Source organism: Hemitrygon akajei, chromosome 16 (genome assembly GCF_048418815.1).
Source record: "Hemitrygon akajei chromosome 16, sHemAka1.3, whole genome shotgun sequence".
NCBI classification, from domain to species: domain Eukaryota; kingdom Metazoa; phylum Chordata; class Chondrichthyes; order Myliobatiformes; family Dasyatidae; genus Hemitrygon; species Hemitrygon akajei.
Window position 1 is genome coordinate 72345666 of NC_133139.1, and position 17450 is coordinate 72363115.

Here is a 17450-nt window from a genome sequence, read left to right on the forward strand (position 1 = left end):
AGAGGTCTTTGACTTAATGTCAGAATAAATCTTAAGAACTTTGTTACATTTCTGAAGTTGATTGAATTAGCAAGTGTCTAACCCTGCGCACTACGTGTACAATGTGCTGGTAGTCACCACCACTGTACAGAGATCCTGATGAAGGACTTTCAATAAATGACTGCAAGCCAGGGTTTCTTATTTTGAGATGGAATTCCTTGAATTTGGGTTGCCATGTTACAGTAACCTTAATGTTGCAGTTGAAAAAATAGTATTACAGGGCAGTTTTTTAAAAAGCAGATACTGTAAATTTGGAATAAAATCAGAAAATACTGGGAGACTCAGCAGGTCAGGCAATATCTCTGGGGAGGAAAGCAGTTCTTTACCTGAAATGGTATCCTTGCTTCTCTTGCCACAGATGCTAACTGAGCAGCTGAGTGCTTGCAGCATTTACTCTGCCCTTTCATCTCCTCATTTTCTGTGCCCTGTTGGGAGTTCACCTGCAACCTGTGGTGACCCCTCACTGCAGCTAGCTACTAACTTTTGCTACTGACTAATCACCTCAATCTGCAGTGCTTTTGATGGGTGTGAGATCTTAGTTTAACATGGCAAAAGCCTACTGCATAATCAAGTTGATCTGCAGCTTCCTAATTGATCAGAGTCCAGCTAAGTTTTCCACCTACTTCTCACGTTCCTGGTCCGAGCAAACAAGTTCTGTTTCTCTTGCCTGGACTTGGTCAGCTGTTAAATAGGGGCAAAGACACAATTCATTTGCATTCTGGTAATCGGACACAATTTCAGTGCTTAAAAAGGGGGTATGAGTAAACTTTGAATACAGCTTTCATTGAATGGGGTTATATTTTAGGTGGGAAACAACTGTCTCTGTCCATGAAAACCCTAACCACAGACTGACATTCAGGTTACAAGACTAATGTTGTTCAAAATGACAGTGTGAAACATTAGCTCTGAGTGTGAAGTGTACAGGGAAACTAAAGGCAACACCTAGCTCCCCCTCCATCTGTTAACTTCACAACTCCCTCCTGCATTCCTCCTCTATCTTTAACCTTTCCACTACTCACTCATTCACCCCTCAACCCAGCCTTCCATTCTCTGCTCCTTCTTGCAACCTCCTAAGTGTTCCTGCCACTCCACCTGAGTGTGCAAGGAAGTGTTTGGCTGCGCTGAGCTGCTCCTGTCAGTTGGGGTTAAAGCTCCTCTGGGTAAACAAGATCTGTCTTGCTTTCAGTGCATGTGGCTTTGTGGGAGTAACAATGTAAGAGGCAAGCTAATGGGTTGGTGTTTCAGTAGAGTGCTGCCATGCAGGAGGCAGGAGTGGTCTGAGGAACATGTGATGTTTTTCTCCATTGTATTGCAGTTTCGAACGCTCTCGATGGTGTCTGAGTGTTTGTTTTCACTCATCAATGGGGACGACATGTTCGTGACGTTCTCCCACGTGCAGCAGAAGAGTACACTGGTTTGGTTGTTCAGCCAGATCTACCTGTACAGCTTCATCAGCCTTTTCATCTACATGGTTCTCAGTCTCTTCATCGCCCTCATCACTGGTTCTTATGAAGCCATAAAGGTTCGTGTGAGTGCAAGTGGATCGGATGTCTTTGAGTCTGAAAAATGCTGAGGGCATATTGGAGGGTGGAGATGCTGAGAGTGGATCAGGTCTAATGAAGCAGAGTTGGTAATTGGTATAAAGAGCAAGGAAAAAGAATTACAGAGGGGGTTGTAAGGGAGTTCACTGGATAATTGTCACCTAATGAAGGAGTCATAGGGTCATAAAGTGCACCCAGTTCCGCTTAGCCCATGCCCTGGCCTGGCCCTCAGCCCACCATGCCCATACTGGTTTGGTTGCTAGTGTACCAGACTTCTACACTAATTCCATTTGCTGTTATCAAGTCTCAATGCTTCTATTCCTTGTCTAGTAGAGCACCTTTCTAAACGTCTCCTAAACATACTGATTATATCGACTACCTTAACTGTGGTACATTCCAAATATAGATATCAATCACCTCAGATTCTCTTTCCCAATTCTTTTCCCTCACCTTAAACCTATGACCTTTTGTTTTTAATACTTCTGCATGGGGGAGAGGGAGGAGGATTTTTACTGTTAACCCATCTACGCCTCAATCTTGCATACAGTGGTTAATTGGGACACATCCAGACCAGTACATTTTGTCCCAATTATGCAGCTGTCTCAAGTTTCATTGAAATAGTTAAAAAGTTATGTAAAAAGATCAACTACCATTTAACTAAGTAACAAGTTAAGTATTTAAATGAAATACAGAACAAATTAGAGCATTACCAAAACTACTACAGTACTATCTTCAAACAGTGCTTTCGACAATTGCATCTACCAAATCTTCATTATCATTGTAACATACAAGATAATTGTCAATACCTTGAAATTCTTCAGAGTTCCTAACCTGCTGAAGTTGTGTAATTGTTTCATTTTCACTCTGGCATCTCCAAGCCTGAATGGCTGAAACTGTAGTGAGCAAAATATTTCTGAATTGTCTTGCTTATTACTCGTCAACTATTAGAGACAAAAATCACTGCTTTTAAGGATAAACACATGCAACTGATGCTATTTAAAGCTGTTTGCTTTAAGCAGCATGCAGTATCTAACAGATGCACAAGTGCACGCTAATGGCGGTAGTTAGAAACTGCTTGGCAACTGTCTTCTGTGCTAATTAATCGGCAAATAAATGTTGGAAATCTTGGCTATTTTCTCTATTTGCTTTTGTTCTTGAAGAGTTTTCCTAACTAAGTGGCTGCTTCAATTAACTGGAATTACTGTAATTCTATGTGGCCACCTTTCATTCCAGGTGAAACATGCTCAGCCTGTCTGATCTTTCTCCTTAGCTAATGTCCTCCTATGTAGGCTGCATCCTACATACACTGGTGCAATCTCCAGTGCAGTTACATTCTTCCTACAGTGAGGCAACCAGGGTAGCACACCAGTGTGGTCTAACCAGGACTTTGTAAAGTTGCGGCGTATGTCTCAACTCTGGGGAACTATGAGTGCCAGGCTCTGAATTTGCGTATGATCGTGGAGGAAGGTTATGGAATCTGGTTTATGAAACAAAGAATGTCAAGTGGAACATGTGCATGTTTTAGGAATTGAATCTTCTCTGGATTTGGGAATGTGGAATCAGGATGTGGATGAAGTCTAACATTACGCTTCTTGAAGGTATTCATAAAGGACAAAAATATTGTAGTTGAAGTGTTCAGGGATAGTGGTGGGCAACATAAAAGCTGACTTCTTGAAGACCGAGAGTTAAAGTTTGATACGTCCCAGACCTCGTGCGATTGTGCCCCAGTTTGCTGTGGGAGGTCGGAAGGTATTGCTGGGGCCCTGACAGATTTTTTAATGTTTCATTTACTACGAGTGTATAGAACGAAGAACAGCACAGTACAGGCCTTTGAGCACATGAAAACGAATTAATCCAATGGCTCCTGCTTAAGCTAAACACTCTCTCCCCACCAGTTGATCATATCCCTTCATTCTCTGCCTATTCATCTACCTATCAGTGCTAACAGTCCCTTAAATGCTCCTGTGCTGTCTGCTTTTTCCACCCACCCTCCTCCCTATCCTGGCCGAACATTTCAAGCTCCCACGACTCTGTATCGAAATAAAGAAAACATGCCTTGCACATTTTTTTTATATACTTGCCCCCTAACTTTAAATACATGGCCTCTAGTATTAGATATTTCAGTTCTGCAAAAAAGATGATGACTGTCTAACCTATCTATGTCTTGCATAATTTTATCCAATCTTCCCTCAGACTCCACCGCTCTAGAAAACAGAGCCTCCAGCATGTCTCCAATAAAGGCAGCATCCTGTTAAACCTCTGCACCCTCACCAAATACACATCCATCCAATACAAAGTTTGGAATTGAACGCAATACAATAAATGTACTCCTAAATGCCTTTAACCCAAGAAGGGCAGTAGGAGTAATGTTATGGCAGGGAATTTATTAGAAAAAAAGATTCATACACATACATATATATGTATGTTGGGAAAGATCTGGTCTGGCCTTCGTAGTGGAGGGGAGGAACCAGTAGTGTTTTAGAAGGCATTTTGCAGGTATAAAAGGGAAGCAGAGTCTAGTGGAGTGGTGATTTTGGAGTTGCTGTGTTTGAGCTCTAAGTGCTGAGGATTTGGCAGAGGAACAAGTGTGTGCAGGTAAGGTTGCTAAAATTGGAGTAACTGGACATGGTATGTTCCTCCTGCAGAATGTGGGAGAACAGGTACACTGCCACTACCTCCAGTTACTTTGTTTGTATGAAGTATAACCAGCTCTAGCTATGGCTGACCACATCAAGAAACTGGAGTTGAATATACTTGGAATTATCAAGGATGTTGAGAACATAATTGACAAGTTTTAGTCACACCTAAGGTTCAAGCAGCAGATAGATGTCTAGCAGGAAAGGTAGAAGGAGCAGGCAGATAGTGCAGGGTTCCCCTGTGGCCATTTCCCTCAGCAATGTATACCCCTTTGGGTACTCCTGAGGGATGATTAACTATCAGGGGCCAACAGATCAGGGCTACTGTGGCTGACTCTGAAGCTCAGCAGGGATGGGTAGTACAATTGATAATATAATACATATTTCCAGTTTAAGATTACGCTAGTAAAGCACAGCGATGACTTGCTGGTAGCAAACAAAACAACTAGTTTCTTTATTAATCACACCTTTTCTCAAATAAGATGTAGCTTCCCTTTCAGAGTTGAGCTTTTGAACTGCCTGTATGATGTGACATTTTTGCGGTGTGAAAAAGTCTGGAGCCTCCGTTTTTTTAAGCAGGCTTTCTTGTTTTTACAAGGCCGAGTTGCTAGCTGGACACTCAACCCAGCACAGATGGAAAGTGAATACACCGTGGCATGTAGGGGCTAAATCAGAATGAAAGTGCCTGGGCCAGAGTGCAGGGGACAAGCCAATGTTTGGCTGCAGGAGCAGACTTGGAAGTGACTCAAAGCAGAACTGAGTCAAGGCAGTGGGCCTGGGTACTAGAGCAATGAACAAGCTGGGGTTTGCCCAGTTTTAGGTGTCAGTCAGATTGAGAAGGTTGGATACAAACCAAATTGAGGTGGTGGGTCCCAAGCCCGAGGACATATTGAAGCAGTGGAGCCGAGTCTGAGAGCGAGGAACGACCTGCTGTTTGGCTGATTTAAATGACGGACCAAATTGAAAAGGTTGGTGTCAGGGCCAGAAGGGAAGGATGGTCTGGTGTTCTGATCGCTAGTCCGCAAAGTTTACTTGTGCAGTGAAACCAGGAACTAGTTGGTAAACATGCCAGTGGTCAGGTCGTCAGTGTTACTGATGGTGAAGGGGCAACAAGGTGAAGAACTCGCTGCACATCAGAGGCTATTAAGGGAAAGCCAAGTATCACCACAGTCTGACCTCGTTCCTGAAAGAGGCCATTTCTAGTATCTTGTATGTTTCTTATGTCCAATGTGTTTAGTTCAGTTTTCTGTGTAATTTCTCCATTCCAGCACCACGGGATCAGCGGGGTCCGTCCCATCGAGCTTCGCGAGTTTATCGCTGAGTGTACAGATGCTCCAAACTCGGGCAAATTCCGTGAGGTGGAGAGCTCTGTCTGCTCCTTTTTCTGTTGCTGTGACAGGTAAGGTGGGTCTTAACGAACTGTCCTCAGCCCCAGGTGAGGTGAGCTTCTGAGTTCAAAATTCAACCCAAACTCAGCAAAGGGTGCTGTGGAGCCGGGATCATTACCCACGTACCTATTGTCTGACTCTTGATCACAGCAGGGACACTGGATGCAAGGTGGGCGTGTGGGGAGGTCACCTTTTAATATCAATGGTTCAATTTAATATGAGAGAATGTATCAGTATACAACCTGAAATCCTTAATCTTCACAGACATCCACGAAACAGATGAAAAGCCCCAAAGTTTGAAAGACAAAGCATTAGAGCTCCAAAACACCCTTCCTCCCTTGCACACAGAGCAAAAGAATCAACCCTCCCCCTTCTCCCTGCCCCATTTGCTCCAGCAAAACCATCAACCTCCACCACCTATCATGCAAGCAATAGCAAAGCCCACAGAGACCATGATACAAGCCTTTGTATCAACATAGACTCCTTCACTAAAGCCACACGGTGGTTGTTGTCAGCTCCAGTGTCAATCCTGACCTTGGATGCTGTCTTTGTTGCACTCACACATCCTCTCTGGGACCACATGGACTATCTTTAGGTGTTCTGGTCCTTGAGTGTCTCAAAGACATGTGGGTTCATGGGTTGATTGACTGCTGTGAGTTGTCTAGTGTGTAGAATATGAGGCAGGTTGACAGGAACATGGAAAGAGCAGGCTGCAGGAAAGGTTGGAATGGGAATGTCAGCCAGCATGGAATCTGTGCTGAAGTAGTTTCCTGTACCTTACAGAAGTGTGGTGAAAACCTCTTCTGTACTCATGGGGATATAAGATTAAACTGTGACCTGTCTTCATAATTTAACCCTCAGTGCCTCAGTATCATCCAGTCAAATCTGTTCTATGCTCTCCGAGGTCAGTGATCCAGACATCAATTCTCATCCCCATAGGTGTCATCAGCCTTCCATCCCTCTATTTCAACACCGAAAAATGAAGGTCATCTTTCTGCAGTTTTGTTTCCTTTCTTGTCTATTAACTTTTGATTTCTCTGCTTTGCTTCTCAATATCTCTGCTGGTCATGTTATGCCTCTCCACTCTTTTAAAAACCCCTGATATGCAAAGCTGAGTCCACAGTGCACAGTCCAGATAGGTGGAGGGGCAGGTGGTGTTGAGAAATTATGGAGTCTGCAGAAGGACTTGGACAGATGGAATGCAGTATAGGAAAGTGTAGGGTCATGCTCTTTGGTGGAAGGAATGAAGGCATAGATCATTTTCTAAACAGAGTAAATTCAGAAATCAGATGCAAAGAGACTTGGGAATTCTAGAGCAAGATTCCCCTAAAGATTAACTTACAGATTGAGTTTGTGGTAAGGAAGGGAATGCAATGTTAGCATTAATTTCCAGAGGACTCAAATATAAAAGCAAGGATGTAATGCTGAGGCTTTATAGGGCATTGGTTAGACCACATTTGAAGTATTGTGAGTAGTTTTGGGCCCCATATTTAAGAGAAGATTGCTGGAGAGGATCTAGAGGAAGTTTAGGAGATTGGTCCAGGGAATGAAAGGGTTAATATTTGAGGAGCATTTGATGGTTCTGGGCCCGTATTTGCTGGAGTTTTAGAAGAATGAATGGGGGTAATCTCATTGAAACCTTCTGAATATTGAAAGGTCTAGATAGAGGGGATTTAAGAGACGATGTTTCCATTAGTGGAAGAGTCTAGGACCAGAGGGTCCAACCTCCGAATAGAAGGATGTCCCTTTAGAATAGAGATGAGGAATTTCTTTGGCCAGAGGATAGTGAAACTGTGGAATTCATTGCCACAGATGGCAGTAGAGGCCAATTCATTTGGTATATTTAAAGCAGAGATTCTTGATCAGTAGCAGCATCAAAGGTAATGGGGAGGAGACAGAAGAATAAATTTGAGAGGGGAAATAATTAGCCATGATCGAATGGTGGAACAGACTCAATGGGCAGAATGGTCTAATTATGATCCTGTGTCTTATGGTCGAGCACTCCTTGCATAGGTAGAAAGAGGAAATGATGAATGCACTTGGCAAATAAGGCAGACCGTATAGGAATAAATAGGGTTACCACTTCCAGTCTGAGGACTTTTCTCAGAGCTAATCAATGTACTTAACGTTAATTCTGTCTCCTTCCATAGATGCTATCTGGCTGGCCAAGTGTTTCCAGTATTTTGTTTCTACCTCAGACTTGCAGCATCTGCAGTTGTCATTACCTTCTTTCCTTTGCCCTTTCCATCAAGCTGTTCCTTTTTGGCAACGTACTTTTCCCACCCATGCGGTTTGCTTGGCACCACTTAATGGCAGTGATTCTTGATGGTGAACCTGCCAGGGGATGGAGATCACTTTTTGGCCAGCCCAGATGTAGTGTGACAGGGTCATACTTGAACTGTTGAGTGGACGGGCTTGGACCATCATGGAGGATTGAACTGGAGTCACTGCGTTCCTGATCGCTCATACAACTGTAGGCCTGATAGGTTTTCTTGTTTTGCACCTAGTAATTTTCATCTTCTCAACCTAATTTTGGGCTCCACAGCCTCGTCCCATTGTTACTTTAGGACTTTGGCTCATCCTTTGCTCCTCTCTGCTTGCATTAGCCACCTTTCTGAGTTCTGTCCTCTGCCCCATTCTAGCATGCTCATTGGACCATCCTCTGGTTCCCTGTCTCTATTCCCTCTCCCTGTTCTGCCATCTCTTGTTGTATTGTCCTGGAAAGGCTGAGGAAATGCACATTGTTGGAGGTTATACCCTAGCCATTGTGCCCATGTGTAGAGGTGGGGGTGAAGAGTCCCAGGCCCCTCTACCTGATATACCTGGTGGTGACTGGGTGAGTTTGATCCCAGGCCCACTGTGCCCATGTGTAGAGGTGGGGGTGAAGAGTCCCAGGCCCCTCTACCTGATATACCTGGTGGTGACTGGGTGAGTTTGATCCCAGGCCCACTGTGCCCATGTGTAGAGGTGGGGGTGGAGAGTCCCAGGCCCCTCTACCTGATATACCTGGTGGTGACTGGGTGAGTTTGATCCCAGGCCCACTGTGCCCATGTGTAGAGGTGGGGGTGGAGAGTCCCACGCCCCTCTACCTGATATACCTGGTGGTGACTGGGTGAGTTTGATCCCAGGCCCACTGTGCCCATGTGTTGGGGAAGTCCCAAGTCTTTGGATGCCTCCCTACAGGAGGGAATGATGGATGGACTTCTCCCATGTGGCTTTCTCAGCCAGAGTGTTGGTGTTGGTATACAACAAGATGCAGTGTGTAGCGAGACTGTGAGGGAGGCCAGGCAGATGATAAAGGAAAATTACAGTCAGTGGGATGAGTTAAAGTCTTAACAGGGGGGCAAAATCAAAAAGGGTGATGTATACAGGTCTGCAAGTAGAATCATAAAACATTACAGCACAGAAACAGGCCTTATGGCCCCTCTTGGCTGTGCCGAACCATTTTTCTGCCTAGTTCCACTGACCTAGACCATATCCCTCCATACCCCTCTCATCCATGTACCTATCGCAAGTTTTTCTTAAATGTTAAAAGTGAGCCTGCATTCACCACTTCAACTGGCAGACCATTCCACACTCCCACTACTCTCTGTGTGAAGAAGCTCCCCCTAATGTTCCCTTTAAACTTTTCCCTTTTCACCCTTAACCCATGTCCTCTGGTTGTTTTTCTCCCCTAGCCTCAGTGGAGAAAGCCTGCTTGCATTCACTCTATCTATACCCATCATAATTTTATACACCTTCATCAAGTCTCCCCTCATTCTTCTACGCTCCAGGTAATAAAGTTCTAACTTATTCAACCTTTCTCTGTAACACAGTTTCTCAAGTCCCGGCAACATCCTTGTAAACCTTCTCTGGACTCTTTCAACCGTATTAATATCCTTCCTGTAAGTAGGTGACCAAAACTGCACACAATACTCCAAATTCAGCCTCACCAATGTCTTATACAACCTCACCTTAATATTCCAACTCTTATACTCAATACTTTGATTTATAAAGTCCAATGTGCCAAAAGCTCTCTTTACGACCCTACCTGTGATGCCACTTTTAGGGAATTATGTATGAGTATTCCCAGATCTCTCTGTTCTACTGCACTCCTCAGTGCCCTACCATTTACCTTGTATGTTCTACCTTGGTTTGTCCTTCCAAAGTGCAATACCTCACACTTGTCTGCATTAAACTCCATCTGGCATTTGTCAGCTCATTTTTCCAGCTGGTCCAAATCCCTCTGCAAGCTTTGAAAACCTTCCTCACTGTCCACTACACTTCCAATCTTTGTATCATCAGCAAATTTGCTGATCCAGTTTACCACATTATCATCCAGGTCATTGATATAGATGACAAGTAACAATGGACCCATTTCCCTGTGGCACACCACTAGTCACTGCCCTCCACTCAGAAAAGCAATCCTCCACTATCACTCTCTGGCTTCTCCCATTGATCCAATGTCTAATCCAATTTACCACCTCACCATGTACACCTAGTGACTGAATCTTCCTAACTAACCTCCCATGCGGAACCTTGTTAAAGGCCTTGCTGAAGTCCATTTAGACAACATCCACTGCATTCCCTTCATCCACTTTCCTGGTAACCTCCTCGAAAAACACTAATAGATTGGTTAAACATAACCTACCACACACAAAGCCATGTTAACTCTCCCTAATAAGTCCCTGCCTATCCAAATACTTGTAGATTCTATCTCTTAGTACTCTTTCCAATAATTTACCTACTACTGATGTCAAATTTACCGGCCTATAATTCCCGAATTACTTTTAAAGCCTTTTTTAAACAATGGAACAACATGAGCTATCCTCCAATCCTCCGACACCTCACCTGTGGATACTGACATTTTAAATATATCTGCCAGGGCCCCTGCAATTTCAACACTAGTCTCCTTCAAGATCCGAGGGAATACTCTGTCAGGTCCTGGGGATTTATTTACTCTGATTTGCCTCAAGACAGCAAGCACCTCCTTCTCTTCAATCTGTATAGGTTCCATGATCTCACTAGCTGTTTGCCTTATTTCCATAGACTCCTTGCCGGTTTCCTTAGTAAATGCAGATGCAAAAAACCCATTTAAGATCTCCCCCATTTCTTTTGGTTCCGTACATAGCCAACCACGCTGATCTTCAAGAGGACCAATTTTATCCCTTACTATCCTTTTGCTCTTAATATACCTGTAGAAGCTCTTTGGATTATCCTTCACCTTGACTGCCAAAGCTACTTCATGTCTTCTTTTAGCCCTCCTGATTTCTTTCTTAAGTATTTTCTTGCACTTTTTATACTCCTCAAGCACCTTATTTGCTCCTTGTTGCCTATACCTGTCATACATCTCTCTCCTCTTCTTTATCAGATTTCCAATATCCCTTAAAAACCAAGTTCCTTATTCTTATTCACTTTGCCTTTAATCCTGACAGGAACATACAAACTCTGCACCCAAACTTTCACGAACACATTTTACAAACTCTAACCTGTCTAGACCTATAACAGTATGGGAGTCCCAATCAATACGTGGAAAATTGAAACCCCCAACTATCACAACTTTGTTTCCTGCATTTGTCTGCTATCTCTCTGCAGATTTGCTCCTCCAATTCTTGCTGACTATTGGGTGGTCTATAATACAACCCCATTAATGTGGTCATACTTTTCCTGTTTCTCAGCTCCACCCATTTGGCCTTAGTAGACAAGCCCTCTCATCTGTCCTGCCTAAGCACTGCTGTAACATTTTCCCTGACTAGCAATGTCACTCCGCACCCTTCACCCCTCTGCCTCTATCATGTCTGAAACATCGGAACCCTGAAACATTAAGCTGCCAGTCCTGCCCCTCCTGTAGCCAAGTTTCACTAATGGCTACAATGTCATAATTCCACGTGTCAATCTACACCCTCAGTTCATCTGCCTTCCCCACGATATTCCTCGCATTGAAATAGACACACCTCAGAAGATTATTACCACCACACACAACCCTTCTATTTCTGACTTTGCATGAACTTTTAACATTTATTTTCACCTCTGCTCCACTATCTGCTCTGGTACTCTGCTTCCCATCCCCCTGCAAATCTAGTTTAAACCCTCCCCAACAGCACTAGCAAACCTCCCTGCAAGGATATTGGTCCCCTTGTAGTTCAGGTGTAATCTGTCTCTCTTGTACAGGTCCCAATGATCCTGAAATCTGAAACCCTGCCACCTGCACCAGTTCCTCAGCCACGTGTTCATCCTCCAGAGAACCCTACACTTACCCCCACTGGCATGTGGCACAGGTAGCAATCCTGAGATTACTACCCTCGAAGTCCTGCTTTTTAACTTCCTACCAAGCTCTCTATACTCATTCTTCAGGACCTCCTCACTCTTTCTTCCTACGTCAGTGGTACTGATGTGTACCATGACATCTGGCTGCTCACCCTCCCACTTAAGAATGCTGTGCACGTGATCAGAGATATCCCTGACCCTGACACCTGGGAGGCAACAAATCATCCGGGAGTCTCTGTCATGACCACAGAACCTCCTGTCTGTACCTCTAACTATCGAGTCCCCTATCACTGCCACTCTCTTCCTCCACCTTCCCTTCTGCACTGCAGAACCAGACTCACTGCCAGAGATCCGGCTGCCGCAGCTTGTCCCAGTTAAGTTATCCCCCACAACAGTATCCAAATCGGTATACTTGTTGTTGAGGGAAATGGCCACAGGGGAACCCTGCTCTGCCTGCCCTTTCCCCTTCCCTCGCCTGACGGTAACCCAATTACCTGTGCCCTGCTGCTTTGGCGTAGCTACCTTCCTGAAACTACTATCTAAACTCCTCATTCTCCCAAGTGATCTGGAGGTCATCCAGCTCCTGCTCCAGTTTCCTAATGTGGTTTTTTAGGAGCTGCAGCTGGATGCACTTCTGGCAGGTGTTGTTGTCAGGGACACCGGAGGTCTCCCTGATTTCCCACATCCTGCAAGAGGAGCATTCCAACATCCTGCCTGACATTCTCTAAACTTACTAGTTAAAAAAGAAATTGAATGAGAAAGACAACAGCAACTTCGCGGAACCTACCCTCGCCTCTGCCTGTTCACGCTGAAGCCTGTTGAGCCAAAGCCATCCCACTCTGACTCAGTCCACTCCAACGATGGCCGCTTCGCTAGACGAAACTTCTTTCATAGTGCGCTAGCTGACCGGCTGTCTTCTGCTCCTCCACTCCCAATTGGTTGGCTGTTTGAAAAAAACTGAAGAAGCCCACGAATCCTCTCTTTCTCAAGCTCTGATGATATATTTAAATCCACACAGTCTGATGTGGGCATTTCTGAGTTGTGACTGAAGGAAGATCATAGTTGAGAGCTTAACATCCGAGGATACACATTATTTCAAAAGGCAGGTAGGCAGAGGAGGTGGGGTGACGTTATTGGTTTAAAGAAAACGAAGTCAAATCCTTAGAAAGAGGTGATGTAGGATCAGAAGATGTAGAATAGTTGTGGATAGGGTTAAGAAAGGGTAATGGTAAAAAAGACCCTAATGAGAGTTGTATACAGGTCTCCAAACAGTAGCCAGGATGTGAGGTACAAGTTACAATAGGAGGTAGAAAAGGCATGAAAATCAGGTTGATGCTGGATCCCAAGAGAGGGAATTTGTAGAATGCCTACAAGATGGCTTTTTAGAGCAACTTGTGCTTGGACTCACTGGGGAATGGCACTTCTGGACTAGGTGTGATGTAATGACTCAGAGTTGATTAGAGAGCTTAAAGTAAAGGAACTTTAAGGAGACTGATCATAATATGATAGAATTTTCCCTGCAGTTTGAGAAGGACAAGCTAAAATTGGATGTATCAGTATTGCAGTAGAGTAAAGGGAATTACAGAGGCATGAAAGAAGAGCTGACCAAAGTTGATTGCAAGGGTAATTAGCAGGGATGGCAGCAGAACAGCAATGGCTGGACTTTCTGGGAACAATTCAGAAGGCGCAGGAAAATGCATCCCAAAGATGAAGTCGTGTTCTAAAGGGAAGGATGAGGTAACCGTGGCTGACAGGAGGCGTCAAAGACAGCATAAAAGCAAAAGAGAGGGCATATAATACAGCAAAATTTAGTGGAAGGTAGAGGATTGAGGAGCTTTTTAAAAACTAACAGAAGGCAACTTAGAAAAGCTGCAGATGGACTTGCGAGTTCTTGTGCAGAATTCCTTAGGGGTTAATTTCCTGGTTGAGTTGGTGTTAGTGAGGCAAGAGCAATGTTAGCATCATTTTGGTAGGACTAGAATACAAAAGCAAGGATGTAATGCTGAAGCTTTATCTGGTATTGATCAAACTCCTGGGAGTATTGTGAGCAGTTTTGGGCCCCTTGTCCAAGAAAAGATGTGGAGGATCCAGAGGAGTTCACGAGGAGGATCCCAGGAATAAAAGGTTAAGATAAGGAGCGTTTGGCTCTGGGCCTGTACTCGCTGGAGTTTAGAAGAATGGGGGTAGAATCTCATTGAAAACTATTGTATATTGAAAGGCCTAGATAGAATGAATGTAGAGAGGATGTTTCTGATAGTGGGGGAGTCCAGGACCAGGGGGCACAAACTCAGAATTAAGGGGTGTCCATTTAAAACAGAGATGAGGAAAACATTCTTCAGCCAGAGGATGGCGAATCTGTGAAATTCATTGCCACAGACAACTGTGGAGGACAAGTCATTGGGTACATTTAAGGCAGAGGTTGCGAGGTCTTGATTAATCAAAAGGTTAATGGAGAATGGCGTTGAAGGGATAATAAATCAGTCGAGATGGAATGGTGGAGTAGACTCGGTGGACCAAGTGGCACAATTCTGCTCCTCTATCTTACGATCTTTTGAGGTTTTGTGTGTATTAGTATTCTGTTCTCTGAGATGGTGTTAATTAATACTGGATCTGAGCCTAGCCCTGTCCCTCCTGAATGGAATTAATGAACAGCGACCTGTTAAATGGCCAGGTAGAATGGCTAAACTTGGAATGCATTCCATGTCACTGTGTCTGCATCCATTCCATTCATGTAAGGTCCCTCTGATCCACCTCAGTGTAGAGGTGGGTGAGATGGTATGAGAGTCATTACATTGTTCTCTGAATTGTTGTTCAGCAAAATCTAATCCAGATCCATCTCCCCCACAGAATGACTACCTATGAAGAGGCCCTCTTGGTAAACTGACCCCAATAGATGCTACTTGTGATTCCGGCTGTCAGAATGCATTAGAATTAAAATCCTTCAAGCAGGCGCTGAATGTTGGGAAGACCATGGCCTGGCTGCTTTGTGGTGATACCAGGGACGTCTCCATGAAGGAGCTTTATGAGCTGGGATCAAATTCCACATAAAATGACAAATATATTTATTGTACAGGGGACCACTAGATATTTTGTGTATATATTGGTTTGACGGGAACACTACTTGAGAAACAATCATGCTCATGATCTTGAAGTTGAGCTGGAGACATTGAAGTCCTCCTGGCACTTTTCCACTTCATCTCTAACAGTACTCAAGCACAATAAGAGCCAGTACTCCCAATCGTTGCATGGGCTAGAATCATGACAGGAGCTCTCAATGATGTCCTGATTTACTGGAGAATCAGTAAATATGACACAGCTGGGGCTTTGTGTTTCCTGTGCTGGCTGTTTTCTTGCTTTCAGCTGTGTCGATGAACTGAATCAGCAAATTGGCAAATGGGAGAGAACTAAACTGGAGACTGGTAGTGATCTGAGTTTAATGGTCTGAATGCAAAATATTTTGCATCATCTACTGTTCAAACACTAGCTGATTTGCATCTGAGTTTGGTTTACTCACCTGGTTCCATAAAACCTGTAACTTAGACCTAAATTCAAGCAAGTATAAAGTTGTGTGTATTTTCTTAAAATGTAACCTTTAGTCCCAGTGTCAAACTGATGAATGTTTTGCACTGTAGCCCAAGGCCGGAAGTGAAGAGAGCTGAAGGTGTGGTAGTGTTTGCCTGTTGATTTAATGACCCATAAGTTTAGATGTTGAGTGGACTGTCCCACAGTTTTATTGTGCAAGCTGTAAAAAATACTTTGAGAAAAGCAGTTTGTTGGCTGCCTTCGGAATCTGTTCCACTGTTTGTCCAGCCAATAGTGTGTGGGGCAGGACTTGTGAACTATCAAAAATATTACCTTACAGCAAACTGCACACAGTCTGTTCCAGGGTTCACAAACCCTTAGTTCACCCCTACTTCATCCCCAGTTCTCCTCAAGTGAACTAAAGTAATCCCCATCGTTTATACCCATGTGGCCTTTGGCATTACTGGTGAGTGTATAATCTAATCATTTTCATTCTGGTTGGTTAGGACAGTGTCATCAAAGGGGATTTTTCACCTTTCCACTGTCTTAGCCTGTCATTACCTGGTTTTGACGCTGTGCCCAGGTGCTCTTACTTCGGGACTGTCGCAGTTTTCAGGGGAAAGGTCCTTCTCTTTTTATCAAAGGTTTAACTAAGGGTTTGGTTTGCAACAGAGCTCTCTTCAGCTGGTATTTGCGAATGTGCCCCCAATGATAATGAAGTTGCTGAAAATTTCATTTACCTTCTTAAACAAAAAAAATTGTTTTTAAAGAATATTTTGAAGATGATATTTCAACTCCTGATGTTTAGTCTGATTACAGTCTGTTCAGTACTTGTGTTGTGGTGTGAGGCTCTAACTGTAACTTCAAAGCCTGGCAATCTTACAACCAACAGGAAACACGGAAAGGAGAGAGAACAAGGGGGATGCTGAACAATGTTAAAGACATCGACCTAACCCCCCTCACCTTTCCCTCCTCTATTCCTTTCCCTCACCCCTCTACAACCTCCCGTTTACCCTCTCTGACCCTCTCCTTCAAAACCCACTTCCAGGCTGTACCTTTTGTCACTGACAACAGCTTGTTCTCACACTACCTGCCACAGTTATACAGTTGTGGGTACTGTTTTCTACATTACAACAGTGGCAGCACACATTGCAAACAATGAAGCCTGCAGTGACACAAATACATTCTGATCTCTTATCCAGCAAAAGGAGTAAAAATACCTGTCATAAATGGTCTTTAAGTGACAGGGGAGTCCAGAGACTGGGAAGATTCATTAACCTCTCGTTTGACTGTGTCTCATGATGGGGAATCGGTCCATATCTCACCCCTCAGTTGTGGTTCTGATGTTTTATGCACAGTTCTGTTTGACATGAGTGTCTCTCTTGCCATATTTTTGATAGCTAGTGTTCATGTACAAGTGATAAATTGTGTCGAGGGAACTTTCTCAATATGGATCATTCTGGAAATCTAATTTATATATTTTGATGCTTTATTCTGCAAGAGCATCATCTCAGGTTTGAATAGTCTGGAGAACTCTGCAGGTTGCATTGGAACTGCACTCTTATGGTTGTGTGTTCTCTATGTTGTTCAAAAATCCAGAAATTGAAGGTTAATGCAACAATTTCCTAAATTGTGCTTTGATTTCCTGGATGCACAACTAATAAATCAACGCTTGTGTTTTTATCTTGTTTGTCTTTTTATTGTAGCCTTTGTTCTTGGTTCATTGTTATCAATAATGAGAGGTGATGTTTGGGTGTAATAGGGCATTGAGAAAACTATAGTTGTCTTTTCTACGTTGGTTGTGTGTGTGCTCTGTTGGGGTGGTTTTTCATACTTTCATAGTAAGTTTACTCAGAACTTTGAACGAAAGGTTTAACATGGTTTTATGAAACGGAATGGTTGTGAAACTTTCTGGAATTGTTTGAAGATGAAATAATGGATAAGAGGGAGTGGCAGATACATTTTGATTTCAATACTTTGTGTCCCAAAATTTACTGCATGAGCTCCCAAGAACAGTAAAATAACATGAATAAGGGTGTGCAGTAGCTAAATGTTCCTCTTTGGGTTGGTCTTTACTA

General features: G+C 43.6%; 1 protein-coding gene across 1 annotated transcript in view; it reads left to right on the top strand.

Annotated features, from left to right (window-relative positions):
• The window catches only part of mcoln1a (mucolipin TRP cation channel 1a), a 74812-nt gene extending 57757 nt beyond the window's left edge, over positions 1-17055 (top strand). Inside the window, exons 12-14 of the mRNA XM_073069161.1 lie at positions 1355-1561; positions 5485-5615; positions 14698-17055. Coding sequence (XP_072925262.1) covers positions 1355-1561; positions 5485-5615; positions 14698-14734 — 375 coding nt within the window. The 3' untranslated portion in view covers positions 14735-17055. The remainder of the gene's footprint in view (positions 1-1354; positions 1562-5484; positions 5616-14697) is intronic.
• The last annotated feature ends 395 nt before the right edge of the window (positions 17056-17450 follow it).